At 49.9% G+C, this 21,798-nt stretch overlaps 1 protein-coding gene across 1 annotated transcript; it reads right to left on the reverse strand.

Moving 5' to 3' along the window:
- Positions 1-1,824: 1,824 nt before the first annotated feature.
- UBA1 (ubiquitin like modifier activating enzyme 1) lies at positions 1,825-19,128 on the reverse strand. Its single transcript, XM_066356051.1, has 26 exons — positions 18,925-19,128; positions 15,129-15,245; positions 14,941-14,999; positions 14,671-14,839; positions 14,449-14,583; positions 12,413-12,519; positions 12,071-12,161; positions 11,832-11,964; positions 11,238-11,335; positions 11,006-11,152; positions 10,700-10,876; positions 10,468-10,572; positions 10,298-10,378; positions 9,797-9,952; positions 8,140-8,305; positions 7,830-8,026; positions 7,123-7,187; positions 6,689-6,884; positions 5,903-5,977; positions 5,601-5,790; positions 4,080-4,168; positions 3,734-3,826; positions 3,419-3,610; positions 2,485-2,586; positions 2,284-2,384; positions 1,825-2,133 (listed from the first exon to the last, which is right to left on the reverse strand). Exons 2-26 carry the CDS (start codon positions 15,243-15,245, stop codon positions 1,998-2,000), a joined length of 3,177 nt encoding a protein of 1,058 aa, XP_066212148.1. The 5' UTR covers positions 18,925-19,128; the 3' UTR covers positions 1,825-1,997.
- Positions 19,129-21,798: the final 2,670 nt, after the last annotated feature.

The raw sequence follows: 21,798 nt of genomic DNA on the forward strand, positions 1-21,798 counted from the left end.
TAAAATGGCATGTGTTGGAGAACTAGAACTAAGAATCTAGCAGGATTCATGGTTCTTCACAAAGCTTATTCTTTTTTAAAGATTTTTATTTATTCTTTTTTAAAGAGAGAAAAAAAGGGGGGAGGGAAGAGCAGAAGGTATCAACTCTCATATGTGCCTTGATCAGGCAAGCCCAGGGGTTTGAACTAGCGACCTCAGTGTTCCAGGTCAATGCTTTATCCACTGCGCCACCACAAGTCAGGTGCTGAAGCTTTTCTTGAAGTAGGGTGTCAGATGCAAATAATGTAGCAAGGAGCCCAACTGGTGGTGGCACAGTGAATAGAGCATCAACCTGGGATGCTGAGGTCACCAGCTTGAGCGTGGGTTCATCTGGCTTGAGTGTGGGATCAACATGATCCCAGTCTCTGGCTCAAGCACAGGGTCACTGGCTTGGCTGGAGTTTCCTCAGTCAAGGCAAGAGAAGTGCCACAGCCATGACTTGATGCTTCTCATCTCTCTCCTTCGCAAAAAATAAAGTAGAAAGGGGATCCAGTAGCTGTGGTGGTGAAGCAAGGGATAAGTATCTGGAGAAAATCAGCTGTAATTGAGGACCCCGTGATCAAAGTGTCTTAAATACCTATGGAGCTGGGATAATGAAAGGGGGCAGAGGAATTCTGTGTGCAAGCCTGATGCTGCAGTAGTGGACATAGTGGACAGAGGTGTGGAGTGTTTGGGGTACTTGAGTAGCAATAATGGAAAAAGTGTCTGTGGTAGGAAAACCTCCATTGGACCTAGACAGCTAGCATCATAACTAACTAGATGCCAGAAGCAAAGGACCTCAGTCCCCAGTGTCCTGGTAAAGAATAAAAAGTGTACGTACACGTGATTTATTGATGTCGCCCCATTAAAAAATAAAATTATTAAAAAAAAAATAGTGTACATAAAAAGATGAGGTCAACCAAAGAAAAATGAAAAGTCACGAGAAAAAGGTGGTCAAGGGCACACATTGTACCTGGGGTCTAAAGCTGGCCCAGAGGCAGTGGTTGTGGGGACAGGCTGTGATGGGTGTCCCAGGGTCAGGGACAGGTTTTGCCGTTCCCAAGACCCAGGTTTGAGTGAAGGGATGAGTAGTCTAAGTGGCTGGGTGAGAGACAGAGGTATGAGTGGCATCTTCAGGCATCAAGTGGCCAGACTGGTACTTTCAATTGTCTGGAGAATTGAGCCAAGACAAGGGACAGACAGAGCATGGAGTCCTGGTCGGGCCTGAGGTAAGCCTCCTACTGCCCACTTCAATCAGCAACCCACAGCTGACACTTTTCAAAGTTAGGAGACCTCAGGACATGCACAGACAGATAAACAGGGTGGTGGGTGGGGGTGGGAAGAAAAAGGTTAGGGTAGGGCAGTAAAAGGTCTTTTCCTCTACAGATGTCCTCAGCTAAATATTTTCATAAAAACTGTAAGGCCCTCCTGCAGCAGCAAGGTTGAACTAATGGCACCACAGGCATGCCTGGCTCTGGGAACCATAGCGTAAAGGCTTATCTAGGGTCTGAGTGCTTCGAGTCAGGTGGGAAGGCATCCGCTCCAATGACATAAGCCACACTGACCCTATGTCTGTATGGCAGGAATGTTAGGAGACAGAGAAGGCAGGATTGGAATCCAGATCAAATAAACTGGACCCAGGTACCTGTTCTCTATGGCCTCACCACTGCCTCCACTTCTTCCTAAGCAGGAAGGCAGTTAGAAGAATGTGGCAATTCCCACATTTTCTCTGTCCAGGAAAATGGCAGTTGGGGGTTGGGTGGGGCTAAGTCCCTTCCTTCCCTGGAACCAGAAGGGCATGCCATGTCTCAGTTCATTATTCTTTATTGGGACTCAAGTTCTGAACAAGGTAGGAAGCAGTGGTAGGAAGGGTTCGGGGAGGGGGATGAGGGAACACCAGACTTGGCTAGTTGGGCCACTGTCAGAATTCAGATGGGAACCCTGGGCTGGATGGGCTCTGGAGAGGGGGGGGCTGGGGGTCAGCGGATGGTATATCGTACGTAGGGGACCTCGACATCCTCGCCGCTCTCGTCGTTACAGCACAGCTCAAGCACCAGTGCCCGCACATGGCGGCCCAGCTTTCGCTTCGACACACGGCTTACAATCTCTGTCATCCTGGGGGCAGGGGGGCAGGGGGGCAGGGGGACAGTGTCAGAGAGGCAAAAGGCAAGAGAGGAAGGGCAGATGGGTGGGGGTCCAGGAGGTGAAGGGGGGTGAACAGGAGTGGGATAGTTGCAAGCTGAGGCTCCCTGCCACCCAACTCACGGCTGATCCAGCCGTTCCTTGAGCTTGGCAGCTGGCATGAAGAACGAATAGAGCATAGACACACCCTGGGACAGCATGGTGATCTCCAATTTGTGTTCTTTCTGGAGAAGAGAAGGGGGATGGCAGTGTCATGGGGGTGGACAGGCCAGCCACACGCACACTTCATTTCCATGTGGGGTGAGAGTGAGGAAGGGGCCTCACCTTAAAGTAGTCAAGGAACTGTTTGAGGGTCATCTCCTCACCGTTCGGCTGCAGTCCCTGTACCTCAAAACGATCCCACAACGTCCACTCTTGGTTATAGTACTGTAGGACAAGGAGCAGGCCAGTGTGATGGGAGCCACCAGAGGGTCCAGCCCCATCCCTTTCCCCTGATCACTCATGCAAAAACATGCTAAGCAAGACCACAAACCTCTTTTGTCCAAAGCTCTCTCGTGGCTTCTGTCTCACCTTGAGTTAAGCACTGAAACCTTACAATGACTAACAAGGCACTAGGTCATTGCAGTACTTTCTACTCTGTTCCTCACCTCATTCACTCCATTCGCTGTGCCCTACTGATTTCATTCATAAATGTGCCATGCAGGCACACTCCTACCCTTGCAAAGACTCATCTTCTGTCTGAAATGCCCTCTCCCAAGAAGCCTGCATGGTCAGTTTCCTTATTTCCTCCAAGTTTAGACTTAAATGTCATCTTTTTAGCAAGGTCTTTCCGACCATCCCATATTTAAAATCCCAAACCCACCCCCTTACCATTGTGTACTCTCAAGTCTTTCTTATCCTGTTTGGGGGAGGGCTGCTCAATAAACACTTGACTGAATTAATAAATGAAGTGGAAGAACTCTGCATTGGAAGCATCTAATAAATGTTGGTTACTGCTATTGTATAGTTATTAACAACCTCCTGGGGTGCAATTCAAATAACCCATCTTTTCTGAGAGCTTCCAAAGGCAGAATCAGAACAGTGCTTAGCACACAGAAGGTACTCAAAAAATATGAGTGACTAAATGAACAAGGGATACACAAAAAGAGTAGGTACACACCGACAGAAACCCTTACCTGGCGAAAGCCTATGAACCAAACTAGAGCCAGCTTGACAGAGAAAAAATCCACCCACAAGCCTCTCTGATGCAGGCCCTCACCTGGTGACGGGGTGCGGGAAGGGGTTCAGAGAAGCCGAAGAAAGGCAGGGCCAAGTTGAGGAAACCATTCTTGTAGGAGTCAAGCCGGCGGTGCCCCTGAACCACCTTGTATAGCTCCAGACACACAAGGCCAACCACGGCTGCTGTGGTTGTGGCGATGGCTGGGATGATTTTTCCTGCAATCAGCTTGCTCTGTGAGGTAGGAAAAATCAAGGTGGTAATTAAGAAGGAAGAGGCTCTCAGTCTACAGAAGGGATGGAATGTGGGGAACTCAGGCCTGGGAAGGGATGAAACTTCGGGTCTACATCCCCTCACCTTGTGCCGGTCTGCAGGAGGAATGTCATAGTTCTCTGCACGGAGATTGGATGCAGCCACAATGAAATCCATATGGAAATTGGTGTCATCATCCTTTTATGGTTGGGGGGAGGGTGGGAAGATAATGAGAGGATCAGAGGAGGAAGAGGATTTCTGGTCTTTGAAGACACTGCAATTACCTGCTGGGCTCTCTCAGATCACAAAAGCATGGCTGGGAACGTCTACTTGTTCAGGGCCACATGGCAAGCCCATGATAAATCCCTATTAACAGGGCTAGTGCCACCTCCAGATCCCCAGAGATCTTTTCTGCCCACCCTCTTGCCTACCCAGGGTCCCCACCCGGCACCTTCTCAAAGTCAATGGGGTACATCTTGAACCCAGGGAGCTTTTCTGGACTGGGCAGTGTGGCCTTGAGCTCCTCTAGACGGCTGTCATCTGCAGGAAGAGAGAAAACACCATCAGCCATTTAGATACCAGGCCAGGGTCCGAGGTGAAAACAGAAGCCCAGATTGGGGCAAAAGGTGATCAGGTAGATAAAGGATTTGAAAAGGAAAGCCATGGGGGGGGCCAAGGAAGAGAGGTAAAACAAGGCAATGGAACACAAACCTGAAGACAGGAAATGGGGGGGGGGGCGATCTCTAGAGACAATACAGAACGGAAATGGTGACACTAGGAGAAAGTGGAGATGGAGAGAGATCCAAGTGGGAGAGCTGGAGATCTTAGGGACAATGATGTAGAGAGAGGTGGGGAGACATGAAGAGAATATGGGGGGGGGGGGACGACAAAAAGATACATAGAAGAGAAAAGTTGGGAAACATGCAGACATGAATATAGAGGAACAATGAGTAGAGAGAAAACATGAAAAGGAGAAAACAGCGACACAAAGAGGTTAAGACAAGTAGGAGATTTTATATTTTACATATACTACATATACATATATATGAGAAGGAAGTAATATGGATGAAAACAAAGAGAGAAGTAATGACAGGAAAAAACATACAGAAAGGAACACGTGGGGGTAGACATCTGTAAAAGAAGATGAGATGATCAGAAGAGAAGACATATGGGGGGGGATGGAAGGAAAATGCAGAGAGTACAGTATGGAGGGAGAAGAGAGATAAAGGGAAGGGAAGGCTGGCAGATAAATACATAGACCAAGGGTCAGCAAACTAAGGCCCTATGAACCAAAGTCAGCTTGCCACATGTTTTATAAATAAAATTTTGTGGGAACAAAGCTACACTCATTCATTTAAATGTTGTATATCGCGGCGTTTGTGCTTCAACTGCAGAGATGATAGCTGCAGACACTATACAGCCCACAAAGCCTAAAGGAGTTCCTATTTGGCCCTTTACCTCTGTTATACAGCATAAACTGAGGGAAAGAAATGGAGAGCGATGGGGGACCTGGGGGGAGATGTGAAGAAGGAGATGGGGAAGGAGTGTTTAGAGGAAGAAAGGTATACAAAGGGCACTACTAGGGCAAAAACATACAGAGAAACATGGGAATAGAAAGATGGAGGCAGATAACAAGGGAGAAAGACCACTGGTAGAGTGGTCTTATCACACCTGCTCAGGTAAACAGATTAAAAGAAAACAGAAAACTTTTCCCTTCAAGGCAGTTATGCAGGAAGCAAGAGAAACAAAGAGCTACTTCTCCTGAGGGCCAGTGAGTGGGAAGGGAGAGGGAGTGAGAGAGAGAATGTGTCCTAACCAATCCTCTTCATTTCAATGAAAAGGAGGCTCAAAGGAAGGTGGGGGAAGCCTCAAGCTTGGAATCGCAGCGCAGAGCCAGGGGTAGAAGACTGTTGGGCAGGCTGAGCTGGTCAGGGGACAAGTGACTGCCGGCCGACTGGCCAAAACCCCTCACCAACAGAGGCACTGGCGCTTTGCAGTTCCTGGTCAGAGACATGGATCTTGACACCAGACTTGGGGGTGAACTCGGGGACCTGAACAGCCTGTAAGAGTGTGGCCACAGCAGCTCGGTCCTGAGAGCCTGTCAGCCCGTAGGTCAGGGCAAACAGGTTAGCGGCAGCCACCACGTAGTCCAGATGCAGGGGCTAGAAGAGAAGACAGGGCCCAGAAGGGAAGCATATCAGCCCTCATCGGGGAAGTCTCTGCCTCCTTCCTACCCAACCACCGACGCTAGGAGAGCCCGGAATGGAGACTTACATTGTTGACATCGAAGGTCAGTGGGTGTGGACAGCGTTTGGGCCCAGACCAGAACGGAGCTCCTGAGCTTGTGAGCTAAGGGAGTAGAGAGATTTTTGAGGAGCAGGACCCGAGAGTGGAGGTCTAACAATCCTAACTACTCACCTTGGCCCTAGACAGGCTCTGACTCACTACAGTTGGCACGCACAGGGAGCTGGAGTCAATCATGACAGACACAGACAACAGGGTTCTACAGATGGAAATTCCGATGTCTCGCTGAAGCAGGGGCCTCATTGAGAAAATTACAATTCCTGGGCATTTGCTTTGTGCAAGACACACAGCCATTCAACTAACTTTTACGGATTGCCAAACGCTGTACAAACTTAGTATTAGTATATACCAATAAATCCTCACAAAGTCCCCATGAAGTAGATACTATTATCTCTACTTCACCGAAGAGAAAACTGAGGTGCAAAAACAAGTTGTGTGACTTGCCCAAGTGCAAACAGAGCTGGATTTTGAATCCACATTGATTCCTGTGCTCTTAAGTCCAAAATTTCTCCCCCATAATTCCTACAGCCCTGGGAGTCATATGACTCAGCCCACACTGCAAGTAAGGGAAATAGTCTCTTGCTCAAAGGAAAGGGGACAGGAAAAACAAATCAGGCTTATCATTCTTCTGATATCCCCATGCCTCAGGGCACCTGCCACAGCTGGACTAATGACTGAAAGCAGGCACATGGAGGGGAGCCCACAGCAGGTTCTTGTTCTGGATTCTGCCAAATGAACCTGGCAAGTGGGCATTACCTGGTCAGGAGGGAAGTTGTGCAGCAGCTGCCGGATGTTGTTAGAGTACTGGGTGTGCCAGTGGTGGCAGGCCCAGGTCACACAGTCAGCCCAGGTCTGTGGCCGCTGCAGCACTAGGCTGCGCTGCACGGCCTCCAGCACCTCCAAGGGTTGGGTGCCCGCCAGCCGCAGGGTCCGCTCCACAAACTTGGGGTCTCTATCAGGAATTGGAGTGGTCAAAGGGGCAGGATTACACAGCGGCCCTAGGAGTGGGCTCCAGGGCAACCCCACTTTCTCCAAAGAAAGCTAGTTCTGATCCCAGATGGTATAGGGCCTGAGCATTCACTGATTCATCTGAAGTCTTCCCAGTGCTGGGTGTTACAGTAGTGAGGAAAGCAGACAGGATGCCTTGGCTGGTAGGCAGGGAATGGGGGAAGGGGGCATGTGCTACTTACGTGAGGTATTGATTGACGTTTTCTGCTGGCTGCTTGAAGAGGCCTTCAAACTCGTCCCGAGCCCACTGTGGACAGAGGAAACAAATTACATGAGGGCAATGGCTGACAAAGCGGGCTTCCAGAGGCATTAGAAAGACCATCAGTGAGTAAATCAAATATGAAAAACATGATTGCTCTGGGAGAAGGGAAGTCCCTGAAAAACCGCTTCACACCTTCCCCACCCCCAGTACCTCAATTTTAAAACCAATGAACCTGGCCTAGGGCAGTGGTTACACTAGTGAATGTGTAAAAAAAAAAAAAGTTATTCTTAAGCTCTGCAAACCTTACTTGATGTTACGCCTCAATAAAAAATCAAAAATCAAAGTTTAGAGACCTTTCATGTGGAAAAACATCCTTCCTTTGCAGGAGCATACTGAAGTATTAGGGACTAAAGTACTGTAATGTCCACGACATATTTCAGCCCACGTGCTCACACACACACAAATATACAAATCTAAGAAAATGTGGCAAAACAGGAACTGTTAAATTTAGGTGACGGGTAGTATTTTCAGTGTTCCACACTACTCTTTATACTTGTTGCATGTTGAAAAATTTCCAAGTTAAAAAAAAAAAGCACATCCTGTACTTGGGCTCGCATCCCCTGAAGGCCAGGGGCCCAGATGCTGCAGGGAGCCTGCTCCCTCCCCTCGCCCCCCAAAGCTGGTCACCTGCAGGGTGTGCTCGATGGCGTTGGGGAAGTTCTTCAGTGTACAGATGGGGATGGACTTCTCAGGTGGGTCCTGGCTCGAGCTGTACGACTCCGTCAGGAAGGGGATCACCACCTGCACGTTGCCCTTGGTGCCCAGTGTGCCTGACTCCAGCAGTGGCTTACGGTAGTATACACAGCGGCGGTCCATGTACATGCCTGGAGGTGGAGGGGTGATGTACATTAGGAGAGGACAAAGAGAGGTACCAACACACACACTCACTCTCTCTCTCACACCTGTCCTTGACCTCCTCACCCGCCTCCTAACTCACGGGCATCCACGTTGTCCAGGGCATTGGCCACACCATCCAGGTTTTGGAAGAAATCGTCGTCGTATATGCGCTCCGTGTCAGGGCCTACACGGTTCTGGTGGCTTGTCACATGGATGTACGGATTCATCTGGCGCACAGCTGCAGCAGCAGTGTCAGACTTTAACTTCTAGACACAGAGCAAGGGTGGGGATGAGAAGACAGAGCTCAGTTATTCGTGCATTCATCCAACCAACCTCAGGGGGCTCCCTGGATTAGCAGGGGCTCAGTGGAAAGGAAGCAGTAGCCAGCCACCTGATCTTCTGCCTACTTAACATCTACTGTTCTTTCTTTCAGGTTGGGGTACATTCCCCCAAACAAAACAGGATCTAAGCGCACAAACAAACATGATCCTAAAAGTCCCAAGCCAGGTCCTGTCCCTCTGCTGCTCAAAAACCTATCCTGGCTCCCACCTACACTGAAGGTCGAAGGAGCTGGCTCCATTTCCTCTAGCTCATCTCCTACCATCCTCCCATCTCTGGATCGTGGCCTGGAGCACTCTCCTACTGCCTCCCACCCTCCAAGTCTGCAGATCCTTCCTCATCCACCGTGATCAAAACGGCAAACCCTTATCATGGGCCCACCCGATTTCCCTTTGCTGGCTTCTGTGCACAGCAGTTATCATGACACTGTCCCCTCCAGAAGGCTTCCCAGTTAAGACTCCTGTATGACCCAGCTTCCACTGTGCAGAGAACAGTGAGCCCAGAGGGTGTAAAGCACTCCCCATGGAATGGCCTGATTGCAAGGCTGGCCCTTGCCTGGCATCTGTGAACTTGGATTTGGGGAGGTTTCTCACCATTCCTCATCTGCTTAGGGTAGCTCTCTGTGCCTAGACTGCTTATGTAAACAATGTGGTTTTTGAACATCTGCTTTCCCTCTGAAAGTCTGGAACCTGGGTCCATGCCCAGCAGACAGTGCCTATGTGACCAGCTCATAGTAAAAACCCTGGGTGCTGAGTCTCTAACAAGCTTCCCTGGCTGACAGTATTTCACACATTGCAACTGGCTACTGGGGTAAATTAAACATCCACTATGCGACTCCTCTGGGAAAGGAGTCTTAAAAACTTGTGCCTGGTTTCTCTCAGACTTCACCTTGTGTACCTTTTCCCTTTGCTGGTGTTGCTCTGTATCCTTTGCTGGAAGAAACCATAGCTGTGAATATGACTGACTATATGCTGAGTTCTGTGAGTTCTCCTAGTGAATCACTGAACTTCGGGGTAGTTTAGAGGACTCCCAACACACTATCCCAACAGCAATAAGAGATCAAGGAAAAAGAAAAAAAAAAAGGTAGATTTGCCCTGGCCAGATAGCTCAGTTGGTTAGAGCATTGTCCGGAAGTACAGAGGTTGCCAGTTCGATCCCCGTTAAGGGCACACACAGGAACAAATGATGTTCCTGGTCTCTCTTTCTCCTTTCCCCTCTCGCTAAAATCAACAAATAAAAAATTAAAAAAAGAAAAAAGTAGATTCAATGGAAGGATTCTCAATAAATGTTTGTTAAATGAGTAACAGAGAAACAGGAAAAGAACTGAAGGAAAGAAAAAGGCGGAAAGGCCTCCTTTCCAGAAGGAACGGGAACAAAAAAAGAGGGAAGTGAGATGACAAAGCCTTTCCCCGACTCACCGTAACATCCCAGGGCCTGAACAGAAACTGTCGGTTCAGATTTGACTTCTCAATGGTGTCCATGTCTGTGATGACAATTTCCCCACCGTCTCCGCTGCCCAGCCCAATCATGGCAAAGTTCTTAAGCAGCTCACAGCCAATGGCTCCTGCACCCACCTAGGAAGCAGCCAAGAAGAGACAGAGCCTGGTTAACACAGCTTAGTGTCAAGTCTGCCATCTCTTCTCATTCACCCTGAGGACTGAGGAGCCTGGATAAGTCTAATGCCACATACTCAAGTCCCAGGACTGTAAGAAGTAACCAACCAGTCATCTGAGAGAAGCAACACCAGAGGGGGTTCACAAAAGAGCACACCAGGCTTTCCCTTAAGACAAAGAAAATGGCAAAAGGCACCTGATAGAAATGTAAGAACCAAAAGACCCTCCCTTAGGAGACAGAACCCCGAAGAGGTGGCCAGAGGGCAGAGGAGGTGAAGGGAGTGGGTGTCTAAGAGGATCACTCACCAGGAAGTACTTCTGCTTGCCTAGCTTCTCTTGCAAGTCTGAGCCAAATACGGCCACCTGCCCATCATAACGGTTCTGGCGCTGGGGAATGAGAAGGGAAGAGGGTCGGAGAGGGGCCTTGCCAGAAATGCCCCCCAGTGGCGCCTCCCCCATGGGCCACATTCAGATACCGGGAGGCACTTCTCCTCTGTGAGGGCCTCTTTGTCCTCAGGGAGACACTCCAGGGCATCAAAGTACAGCCACTGCATAATGGGCATAAACTTCCCAGAGCAGGCCTGGACATTGGGGAGAAGAGGGAAAGTAGTCAGTGGTTAATGGGGGCAAAACATAGAAGGACAGCAAGTGATGGAGTCAGGGGAGTGCCGATCCATCCCAACCCTGCCATTCTCCACCCATACTGACCTTCATGACCTCCTGGGCAGCCAGGCCCCCAATGAAGGCATTTATAGGCGCCAGATCCCCAGCAGCCACATAAGCCAGCTTCCGGATCAGGTCCTCATCCAGGCTCTCCTGCTGCAATGCTGACAGGGCTCGAGCATTCACAGCCTGGGCTAAGGCCACCAGCTCTGCTGCATCCTCCTGGTAGGGCAGAAGGAACCAAGAGTACACTTATCAGAGAACACTGTGGGCGAAGGGTGGACAGGGGCATTGTGGGCCTTCAATGCCAAGGTAATTTGCCCTGGCTGGCTCACCCACCAACCCACCCACCTCATTGTGGGGCCGAGGCGGCTGGCCATGCTGAGCACAGAACTGGTGCAGGGCCTGGAAGCCGATATGCAGCTGGGCAGGGCGGGAATACTTGGCGAAGTCCGTCATCACAAATTCAGGCTCTACCAGTGAGGCCAGCAAAGATTTCTGTGGGGGATGGGGGCAGGGCATCACAACCAGAAGAGAAGAACAGAGAACACAGAAATGCCCAGAACAACCCCCCTACACTCACAAAGCTGATCTTCTTAGGTACTTTGACCTGACTGACGATACCGCCACGGATATAGTCAGAGAAGGTGGAGGTGTCACAGATGCTAAAGGTGTAAGGACCTAGGGTAGAGGGGGAAGCAGTCAGACTACCTACTCTCCCTAAAACCCACACCACCAAGATAAGGAAAACCTATTCCCAACCTAGTTCAGACATCAGGAGCCATCCCTTTTCCATCCCAGGTTCTACTCTGACATCAGAAACCACCTCCCTTTTGCCCTAGATTCAGCTCCGACACCATGAGACCCCATGTCCTTGGTCCCAAGTTGACCCTGGAAGACATTCTCTGCTCCCTGTCCAAATCAGCGCGACATGAATGGATCCCGATATGCTCTGTTCAAACACCAGAGACCTTTCCTCTTCAGCACAGATACCAGGGACCTATTTTCCTGGGAACAGCTCACACACGAGATAGCACCTCTCTCCCGTGCCCACCAGCTGTGGTTGGACCCCCGGGGGCTGTTTCTGGTTTAAATTAGACACCAGGGTGTATCCCTTCACTCAGAGCCCAGGGACACACCTCCTATCTCCCCTGACTCCCCGATGGCCCTAGCTTACCCAGGACTTTGATCTCCATGGGCTGACTTCCATTGAGTTCAACCATGCCCTGTACTTCTGAGAAGGAAACAAAGTCCCCACTCTCAAACCCATGTCGGGCTTCATCCAGGCAGGTAACCACACCAGGATTGTCCTGATTAAGGAAAGAGTGAGTCTCAGAGGCAAGCTCAGAGTAACAGCAGCAGATAAGAAAGCCTGCTGCTGCCTATCTGCATGCCAGGATTCGAGGCTGATCTCACCTTTGTGACCATGGAAACCATAGCACTGAGCGGCTGTTCCCCATTGGTATCAGTGAGGATCATTTCCTCTCCAAAGTCACAGAAGAGTTGCCTGTAGAGGGGGCAAATAGGGCTGATGCCAGAATTCCATGCAGGGGGCGAGGGGGGGGGGGGCGGGGGACCTCATGTGTCCCTCAAGATGCAGCAAATACAGCTAATCCTTGCTGGGAATCAGGCGGCGTTCATGCCACATGGGGAGGTGCACACACACAATCTAAAACCTGGGTGGCTGAGGGCAGTGAGAGCCTGGTGGTCTTGACCTGGGCCTGGCAGAGGTTGGGGGGAAAGGGTGGGGGCACTCACCCAAACAGGCCCCGTGTGTCTGCCACCACCAGCTTGATGCCATGAGTGTGACAGAATTCACCCACTAGCAGCTGGTCCTCCAGGGGGGTGTTGGTAAGGACCACCACCTGTCAGAGAGGTAAAGACTCAGGGCCGGAATAATGGAGGAAGATTGGTGAGAGGGTTCAGAAAATTCTGAGGGCTTTGCTACTTTTAGCTCTTTCAGAGATACAAAATACCAAGTCTATCACAATGTATCAGATTCAGAGCCAGTGAAACATAGTAACGAGAAACTGAATCCCTGGGAATCCCTAGGCCAGACAGGCAAGGTACAGAGGCATCTGGGCCCTGGCTGGGCAGCTCAGTTGATAATAGTTGCCCCAATATGCCCAAGTTGCAGGTTCAATTCCCAGTCAGGGCACATACAAGAATCAACCACTGAATGCATACATAAGTAGGACAAGAAATTTATGTTAATCTCTCTCTGAAGTCAATTAAAAAAAAAAAAGGGCAGCTGGCAGGACAGTCTGGAGAACATCTGACTCATTCATTTGCCAACACCCCTGCCTGCCTGCAACCCTGCCATGCCCTGTGAGACACAGAAGAGGTAAAACTGTCCCAGCCAAAGTGTGAGCTCACTCCTACCAGACCCATTTGCTCCCAATTCTGAAGACAACGCCTGCTTGAGCCCTGGCCAGGTAGCTCAGTTAGTTAGAGGATTGTCCTGGTATGCTAAGGTTGCAGGTTTAATCTCCAGTCAAGGCACATTGGAGAATCAACCAATAAACACATAAATAAGTGGAATAACAGATCGGTCTCTCTCTTCCCCTTCCTCTTTCTAAAAGTCAGTCAATAAAAAAAGACAACATCTGCCCTGGCTGGTTGGCTCAGTGGTAGAGTATCAGTCCTGCGTGTGGATATCCTGGGTTCGATTCCTGGTCAGGGCACTCAGGAGAAACGCCCATATGCTTTCCATCCCTCACCCTCTTGCTTCTCTCTCTCTTCCCCTCCTGCAGCCATGGCTTGATTGGAGAGAGTTGATCCCAGCTGCTGAGGACAGCTCCATGCATGGTCTCCACCTCAGGTGCTAAGAGCTCGGTTGCTGAGCAACAGAGCAGCGCCTCAGATGGGTGGAGCATCGCTCCCTAGTGGGCTTGCTGGGTGGATCGCCGTTGGGGTGCATGCAGAAGTCTCTCTCTGCCTCTGCTGCTCTCACCGAATAAAAAAAACAATGCCTGCTCAGTCACGACCCTTGGGATTATGCTCTCTGCCTGAATGCTCACCCTTCCCCACCAGGGTGAGTGCCTATCCCTAACTCAGGGTTCAGTGGCAGTATGCCTGGGCTGCCGGGACACCCAGGAGCAGAATCTAAGCTCCCACAGCTCCTCTTTCTGGCCCAGAGTTTTTATTTAACAAGCAACTAGATGGCCCTTTATCATGTGCCAGCTGCTGTTCTTTTAATTTTCTTTAAAGGTAAGGTTTTCTTTATTTTTTTTAAAGATTTTATTATTTTTTAGAGAGAGAGGAGAGCGAGAAAGAAAGAGTAGAGGGGAGGAGCAGGAAGCATCAATTCCTATATGTGCCTTGACCAGGCAAGCCCACGATTTTGAACCAGTGACCTCAGTATTCTAGGTCGACGCTTTACCCACTGAGCCACCACAGGGCAGGCCCAGCTGCTATTCTAAATGTTTAACCATCACAAAAACTCTTTGAGGTCGGTTATTACCACCACTCCCGAGTCTACAAACAGGAAAAAGTAAAGCACAGGAGATTAAGTGACCTGCCTGAGGTCATACTAACAGAAGCAGAGACTTACACCAAGGCAGTCTGGCTCCAGTCTGTGTTCATAATTCCTATGCTGTACTATCTGCCTGTCCATATCTCCCCCCCGCCCCCACCCCGAAATGGCAGGTCTAGGATCTAAATCCTGCCTACACCCTCAGCGGCAGCCCCAACCTGAACATGTCACACGGGCCACTCCATTAAATACTGGACAAATGAACACACCAGAGAGAGAGAGAAAGTTGGGGCAGGAGGCTGGGCTGTGCCCATGATACCTGGAAGCCACTAAGGAAGTCCTCAACAAGGGGGCCAGTGTAGGCACTGACAGGCACATAGCTGTTGAGCTCAGCGAGGCGGGGCTGGGAGACCTCGGCCCGGTTTTTACCGATGTCCTCCTCCCGTAGGTAGAACTACAAAGTAAAGTAAGGAACCAAGTGAAGTGGCTATTGACGAGCCTGGGACTGGCGCTCTGGTAAGGAAGGGTTGGGAAGAGGTACCTGGGAGGAGAGGTCAGCCCACTGGGCAGTACCCTGGTCATGTAGGGTGACAGCCTTGACTCCACCAAGGATGATGTTTTTGGCAATCTCCACGCCCAGGCCTCGCAGGCCTGATACCAGGACGCTGGATGTCTGGAGCCGTTTCATTGCCTCATGGCCCAACACGTATCTGCCAGGTTAAAAGGCATGTTAGGTCAGGGTCTGGCCCTTCTAACCACAGCCTCTCAGAGCCCCCCTCCCACCTCTTCGTCCAACCTTGACCCCACTTACAGCTGTCGGGAATAAAGGCCCTCATCTATGTCCGCTTCATTGCCGTTCTTCGCCATTCCCTAAGGATGGAGGGGGAAGAACAGGTTTAAAAAGACATGCAAGAGTAGGGCGAGGACAGAAGGACAGTGATACAAAAGATATTCCCACTCACCACCCCACCTGCCCGTTTCCAGGAAGAAGACACTCACGTTGGTTGGCACTGAGGGCACTTCGGACAACACAGAGTGGGCAGGGGAATAGTTAGAACCCGACTTTGAATCAGGCCCGGACACGCGACGTTTCTTGGACAGCGGCGAGCTGGACATCTAGAATGAGAAAGGAAGGTTATGTGAGCTCGGGCAACGTGGATGTTTCTGTTGGTTAGTGATAACTATGGGGGAAGGGAAGACTTCAGGACTGGTACCCCCATTTTACAGAAGAGGAGACAGGTACAAAGAAGTGAGGTGACTTGCCCAGGGTCACACAGCTGTCAGACCTAAGATTTCAACCCAGGTGTCTGGGTTGCAATCTACGCTACTGACCACCAGGCCATTAGCCTTTCTCCCCAGCCCAGCATGAGGGAGAGATGCCAATCCTATAGGGTGAAAGGAGTGACAAGAAGAATGTACTCGTGGAGAAGTCAGAGGAGAGATGGAGATTCAGGTCAGCCTGCCACTCCTTAACAGATCTAATTTAACCCTACGAGCTCAGTTCCCTACCTGAAAAAGTGGGGTGATAATACCACTTACCTACCCCACAGAGTACAAACCATAAAGCCTGGCACAGAGCAGGTGAGCAAGAACAAGCAGCCATTCTCTTCCCCTTAACCCCGGTGGCAGGGGTGCGGGAAGGAAATGCAGCTTGGATATCCATCAGGGTGGCATGATGTCAGAGAACCGGAACCCAGAGGGGCTCAGGGAGGAGCTTCATAAAGCCTAAGCCCCTCCCTTCCCTCTCACCCCAGCTCTGAGAGAGAGCCAGGCCAATATGAGGTGGCAGGGAGAGAGGAGAAACACATATCTCAAGCCTCGTCTCATGTGGAGTCCCTTAAGCAGGGTTGACAATAACGACATGTGTTTATTAGAGCCCTCCCTAGTCCTGACGTCATACTAAGCACTTTATGAGCCTTGCCTCACCCTAAGAGTCCATCTTGGCACCTGTCACACCCTAGGACTAAGCAAGATGACAGGAGCTCCTTGCTATCTACCAAGGACTTACTACTTGTTAGAGTAAAGGGCTTCATCTAATCCTAACAATGCCCACGGACCCAGTAACCTTATGCCTACACCACAGAAAACAAAGGCCCATGGAACTCCAGTCACTTGCCTAGAGCCAGCAGGACTGTTTGCCAAATACTTCCTGGGGGATTCAAGTCAAAACCCAGAGTAAGGGCCCAGGGCACAGAGCTAAGAGATGAGGGATGAGGGAGGAGATCCCATGAGGAGGAAGGAGAAGCCAGTAGGTGGGAGGCTGGTGAGGGCCTGAGTCAGCCAGTTAGTTGTATTACTAGGAATGCTAAGAACCAACCAAGGTAGGAACAGATTTGGTCAATTAGGGAGATAAAGGCAAATCCTATTTTTACATTTACCCAGATCTCTGACCTGGGCAGGGATCTCATTTCCCGAGCCCTATTTTTTCCCCCAAAAGCAGGGACAAAGGGAACTATCCTCAAGGGGCTGCTGGGTAGGTTAAAAAAAAAATCAAGGTCTGTGGTCAGAACTCAGTGAACTGATGACATAAGCTCCTCCCTGGGCATGTGCAGTGGCCTCTATTACTTATCTCTTCACCTTGTCACTGGTATGCTTGTCTGGGACACACCATCTTCCCACTCCCTAAATTCGAGATGATCCAGGGCCAGAGAGATCTTTAGTATTTTCACCTTATACCTCTGGGCCCCTGGTAGCAAGGGTCTGAGCAGGTTTTGGTTGACTGTTCAAGAATGAATTTCAACTGCAGAGGTTTGGAACCAGACAGTCTCAAGGCAAGCTGCAGGGGTCTGGGACAGACACTTCTGAGAGGAGCTAAAGATTCCCCACTCCCATCACAAAATCAGTATCCTTTTTATCCCTCAGCATATGCTCAGGTGCCAGTTAGGACACAAATACCATCAACTGTTTATTTAGCAAAGCTGAACTGGGGGCTTAGAGTTTCAGAACTTGCCTGAGGCCTTCAAATTGGAGATTTTGAAGCCTGAGCATTCTCTACCACCCAAACCAGAGAAGGTTTGAGGTAGGAGTCTTCGAGCAGGTTTGAGAGAGGGCAGCCACAGGGTCAGGTTATTAGGATGGAGAACTTAGGGCACAGGATTCTGGGGCCTGTCAAGCCTCCTGGGAGAGATTAACTGAGAAGTTTCTAGGAACATAACAGAGAGGAATCAGGAGGCAGTTGTCTAGAGTCCAGGGAGGCTGAGAGAGGTGGAAAAGGGGATGTTAGAAGCCCTGGGGGGCAAGTGGGGCAGGCCAGGAAATTACACTGAGGCTACAAGGCTCCCAGAGTCTACAAGGAGATAGGAGGGCAGTTGTTGGGCCCCACAGAAGCTGCACGGGGGAATGGTGGGGATTTGGGGACCAAAAAAAGCTGCAGAAAGATGCTGGGGTCTGCAGGGCGGGGTGTTGTCCATCAGGACAGTGCTGGGGCACTGAGGATCTCTAGGGGGCAGGTGCTGGTGGTAGAGAGAAATCTCTGATCAAAAATAGGAACTTGCAAAGAAAAACAACAAAAGGGCTCAAAGGGGGAGAGGTGTGTCTGACATCTATGCCTGAGTTCCAGGAGGCTATGAGGGTGGATGCTGAGGCCCAGAGTGGGGGTGGGGAGGGATTTCTACTGGAGCACAAAAGCCTTGTTTTGATCTTATTGGTACCGGCTAGGGACCACAGCTTCTCTGAGAGGGTGGAAAGGGAGGCTGAGCCCAAATAGTTCTGGGCCTAAAAAGTTCAGTAAGCAGATACAAGCAGATACTGGCTAGGTCACCAAGTGGAGTTGGGTTTCTCTGACTAATTATGTGGGATCTCATGGAAGCTTGGAAAGTAGATGCCGAGAAAGGGGTTTTCTACTTTGATGGAGGACAACTGGGACTGCTGCAGGGAGACATCCGACAATGATGTTGGGGTCTTATGAAACTGAAAAACAACGACCAAGGGACTTGACTGAAAATGGTGTAGACCTTGAAAGTCTCTGAGGGTAGATTCCGAAGCCTGATGTGAAGGTTAAAGGATCTGTGAGAAGCTGGAACCCTGGTTGGCTTCTGAAGGCAGAGGTTGAGTTAAGAGTGGGGTTTGAGAGGCAAGTCTCTGATGGAGGGGGCTAGGACCCAAAACGGTCTGCAAGGGCAGATGCTGGCAGGGGGATCTCTAATAGAATAGATCAGGTGCATTTTATGGCGGAGATGTTGAGGCCATTAAGGGGGGACAAAGCAAAATGAAATATGAGATATTCCTTTATAGTAGACAATCTCTAGGGGCAGATTATAGAAACTGAAAGGAGTCTCTAAAGATAAATGCAGAAAGGGGCCTCTTAATAGAAGTGCTGGGCCCAGAGGGCTTCTGATGGAAAATGCTAGGGCCAGGGAAGGGTTGAGAGAACTTAGATGCAGAAGAGGTGGTCTCTGACATGGGGGCCAGGCCCAAATGGCCTTTCACAGGATCTAGTCTCCTTAGAAGCTCTGAGATCAGATATGTGTGTGTGTGTGTATTGGAGCGTCTAAAGAAAGATGATAAAAAGAGTCTTAAATGAAAACCTATGAACCCTCCCACCCAGAGTCTGGCCCCTGCTGGAAGCTGCGATGGCAAATACAGAGGGACTAGCGGTGTATAAAGGGCGATTCTAGAGGTCTTTAGTAAGTACTAAAGGTTCCTACCGAAAAATGTCAGTTCCGCCCCAAGATCTGCGCCCCCCTTCCCGATCCCCAGTGGCCCACCCAGACATCTGCATGGCCCAGCGCATGCCCTGTGCCCTCCGATGCATCCCGAACCCCCTGCCAAAGCGCTGAGAACAGCCGTTCATTACCAATGCCGGTTCCCCGGGTCGCGCCGCCGCCAACTCCTCTAGGAGCCGAAGCCAAGCTCGGCTGCCACCCTCCTCCTTCTCCCCGCCGTCTGGGCCGCCAAGAGCCGCCGCTGCCTGAATCGCCTTCTCCTCCCCCGGCCGTAGTGGTGCTCTTCCCAGACAGCTCCTTTACCCCAGCTGCTGACACAAGATGGCGGCCGCCGAACGCGAGGCCGGAACAAAACCTTGGGTACCACCCCCAGAAACCCGGATGAAGGCAGACCGCGCCCATTTTGGTCCCTGCCCGCTTGTTAATCATTTGAAGAGGAATAGCTCCACCTGGTGGCTACTATAGCACTAATTAGGAAAACAAACAGGTAGAAAGCAGGTAAAACAACAGGCCACGCCCCACAGAGCCTGAATAATGAATACATTGTTACAGCCAGGCTGCAATGGAAACCAAGAAAGGGCATCAAGCCCACACTTCCTGATCATAAATTATGCATGAGGCCGGGTGGTTGGTTGACTAGCACAAGGCAACAAAAAAACCAATGTTAAAACATGGAAGTCACGCCCCACTGCTCATAAAGAATGAATAACTTTGTAGCAGCCCGGAAGCCAAGGAGACCAAGGCTACATCTTTCGTGAATAATGCATGAATTCCGGTGGCCTGGGTCAAAAGTTACAGGTCTGCCTATTGATGTATCTAGTAAGTATCCTATAAGCAGGGAAATATCTAATAAGTATCCTATAAGCAGGGAAATATCTAATAAGTATCCTATAAGCAGGGAAATATCTAATAAGTATCCTATAAGCAGGGAAATATCTAATAAGTATCCTATAAGCAGGGGAATATCTAATAAGTATCCTATAAGCAGGGAAATATCTAATAAGTATCCTATAAGCAGGGAAATATCTAATAAGTATCCTATAAGCAGGGAAACAGTTACTACAGGGAAAACACACTCTCTCCTCAACCCCACTCATAACTAATGAATAAGGATGCTGCAGCAGCTCAACCTGGAAACTCAGGGAGATCAAGAAAGGTCCCACACACTTATTATGAATTACACATGAGGCTGGAGGGACAGCCCTGCCCAGCAAGTAGGGATTAGAGGGTACTCCAACCACAGCAACATGGTCATGCTTTCCTGTTCATAATTAAAGACCATGCCACCCAGCCATAGGGGAAACCCAAGGTAAGTGTAGTTGCCTTCTCAACCCTGACTAACTGCATGTGAACTAGGGCTGCCTTGGTTCAACCAAATCCAGGCTCACTACATGCCTTTGACAAGTGCATCAGTTTCCACAACTGTAAAATAGGGCCAGTAATCTACCTCATAAAGGCAAGAGGTGTTACCAGAATCAGATAATATATGGATTCAGAGTAGTGCTGGCACAGGACACCGTTAAATTTTAAAATAGTATATATTAACACAAAGATAATATGTAACTATATTTGTGCTAACATACAATTAGCCCAGCTACTGGAGAAACCCCCAACCTGGGGCATGATTTTCAAATAATGCCTCAAAACACCCTCACAGAAGGACACTGCAATGCTAAGGACACCAATGTCCATTACGTAGGTAGGACAGACAACCAGACCGCTTAGCGATTGGTTTTTTCTGTCCTTCCCAAGTCTCAGCTCAAAGGTGATCTCCTTAGAGAGTTCTTAAGCACTCACAAAAATCATTCCCATCGTCCAATGATTAGCTATGTTACCTGGGGACATACACTTAACTTCTCTAAGCCACTCTTGCCCCACCCATAAAATGTGGGTATTAACCTACCCGGTGATGGAGTTTAAATGACTAAATATGTAGAAAGGGCTTAAACAGTGCCTAGCACATAGTGCTACTTGACTAACATTAGTAGTTGTACCATTAAACTGGGAGTGGGGCGGGGGGGGGGGTTATAGCATTTTAATACACTCTGGAACTAGACTGGCTAGGTTTGAATGCTGGCTCGGCCACTCACTGACTGTAACCGTAGGCAAATTACTTACTCTCCTAGTGTCCCAGTTTCCTCACCTATAAAATGGGATAATAATAAGGTACGACTTAGGGCTGTTGTGGGGATTAAATGAGCTAATAAAGTGCTAAATGAGTGTAAACTAAAGTGACCATCACTTGCCCATACCCATTTTTCAGGCTCGCAGAAAGACCTGCCAAAGATCGCAGGGCTGCCAAACATCGACTGGATTTGAATCTAGAGCTTTTGTTGAAAATTTGAGATCACTGGGCTTTAGAAAGAATGAACTATGTACCAGGCCTCGTCCCTTCCCTAGACAAAGGTTTAATCCTCGAGCGTGAGGGAAAGCTAACAGCAGATCACGCAAACGAAGCCGGGAACGCTACGCCCCTCATGAATTATGCACAACGCCCCCAGAAAAGGGACAGAAAAGTCGGGGCGCTACTCACCTTGACGGTTAAACAAGGAGCTCTAGCTTTGTCAGTCAGACTGCAGAACGCCCCTTCAGCATGCTGATCCACCCCCTCGTGAGTAGTTCACAAGACCATACTTCCAGCGGTCTAGGTGCAAAGGAGGCAAAAATGTTACTTCTTCACAGCCCCACCTCCGTGTGAATAATGAATAAAGCCGCTAGCGAAGGCCGGGTGGCACCCTATCCCCTCGGGAAGCGCCTGGCAACCGGCGTCCCTTCCCCAGTGCGGGCTAGCGACGGCTCGCCCTCCCAACCGTTGGGCTCCGAAGTGTCCGGTCTCTCAGCCCAAGCGCGGGCGCCCGCATCGTAGAACCGGGGGTCACAAAGGCCACGGATACCCTCACAATGCCACGTCGGTTCGAGTTTTCCCACAGTCGCCAAGACCTCTCCTGAAACAAGCTCTCCCAAAAATTCGCCTTGACTTACGAACCTCAAACTTCGTCTCTCCC

The sequence above is a fragment of the Saccopteryx leptura genome, chromosome X, assembly GCF_036850995.1.
Source record: "Saccopteryx leptura isolate mSacLep1 chromosome X, mSacLep1_pri_phased_curated, whole genome shotgun sequence".
Lineage (NCBI taxonomy): Eukaryota > Metazoa > Chordata > Mammalia > Chiroptera > Emballonuridae > Saccopteryx > Saccopteryx leptura.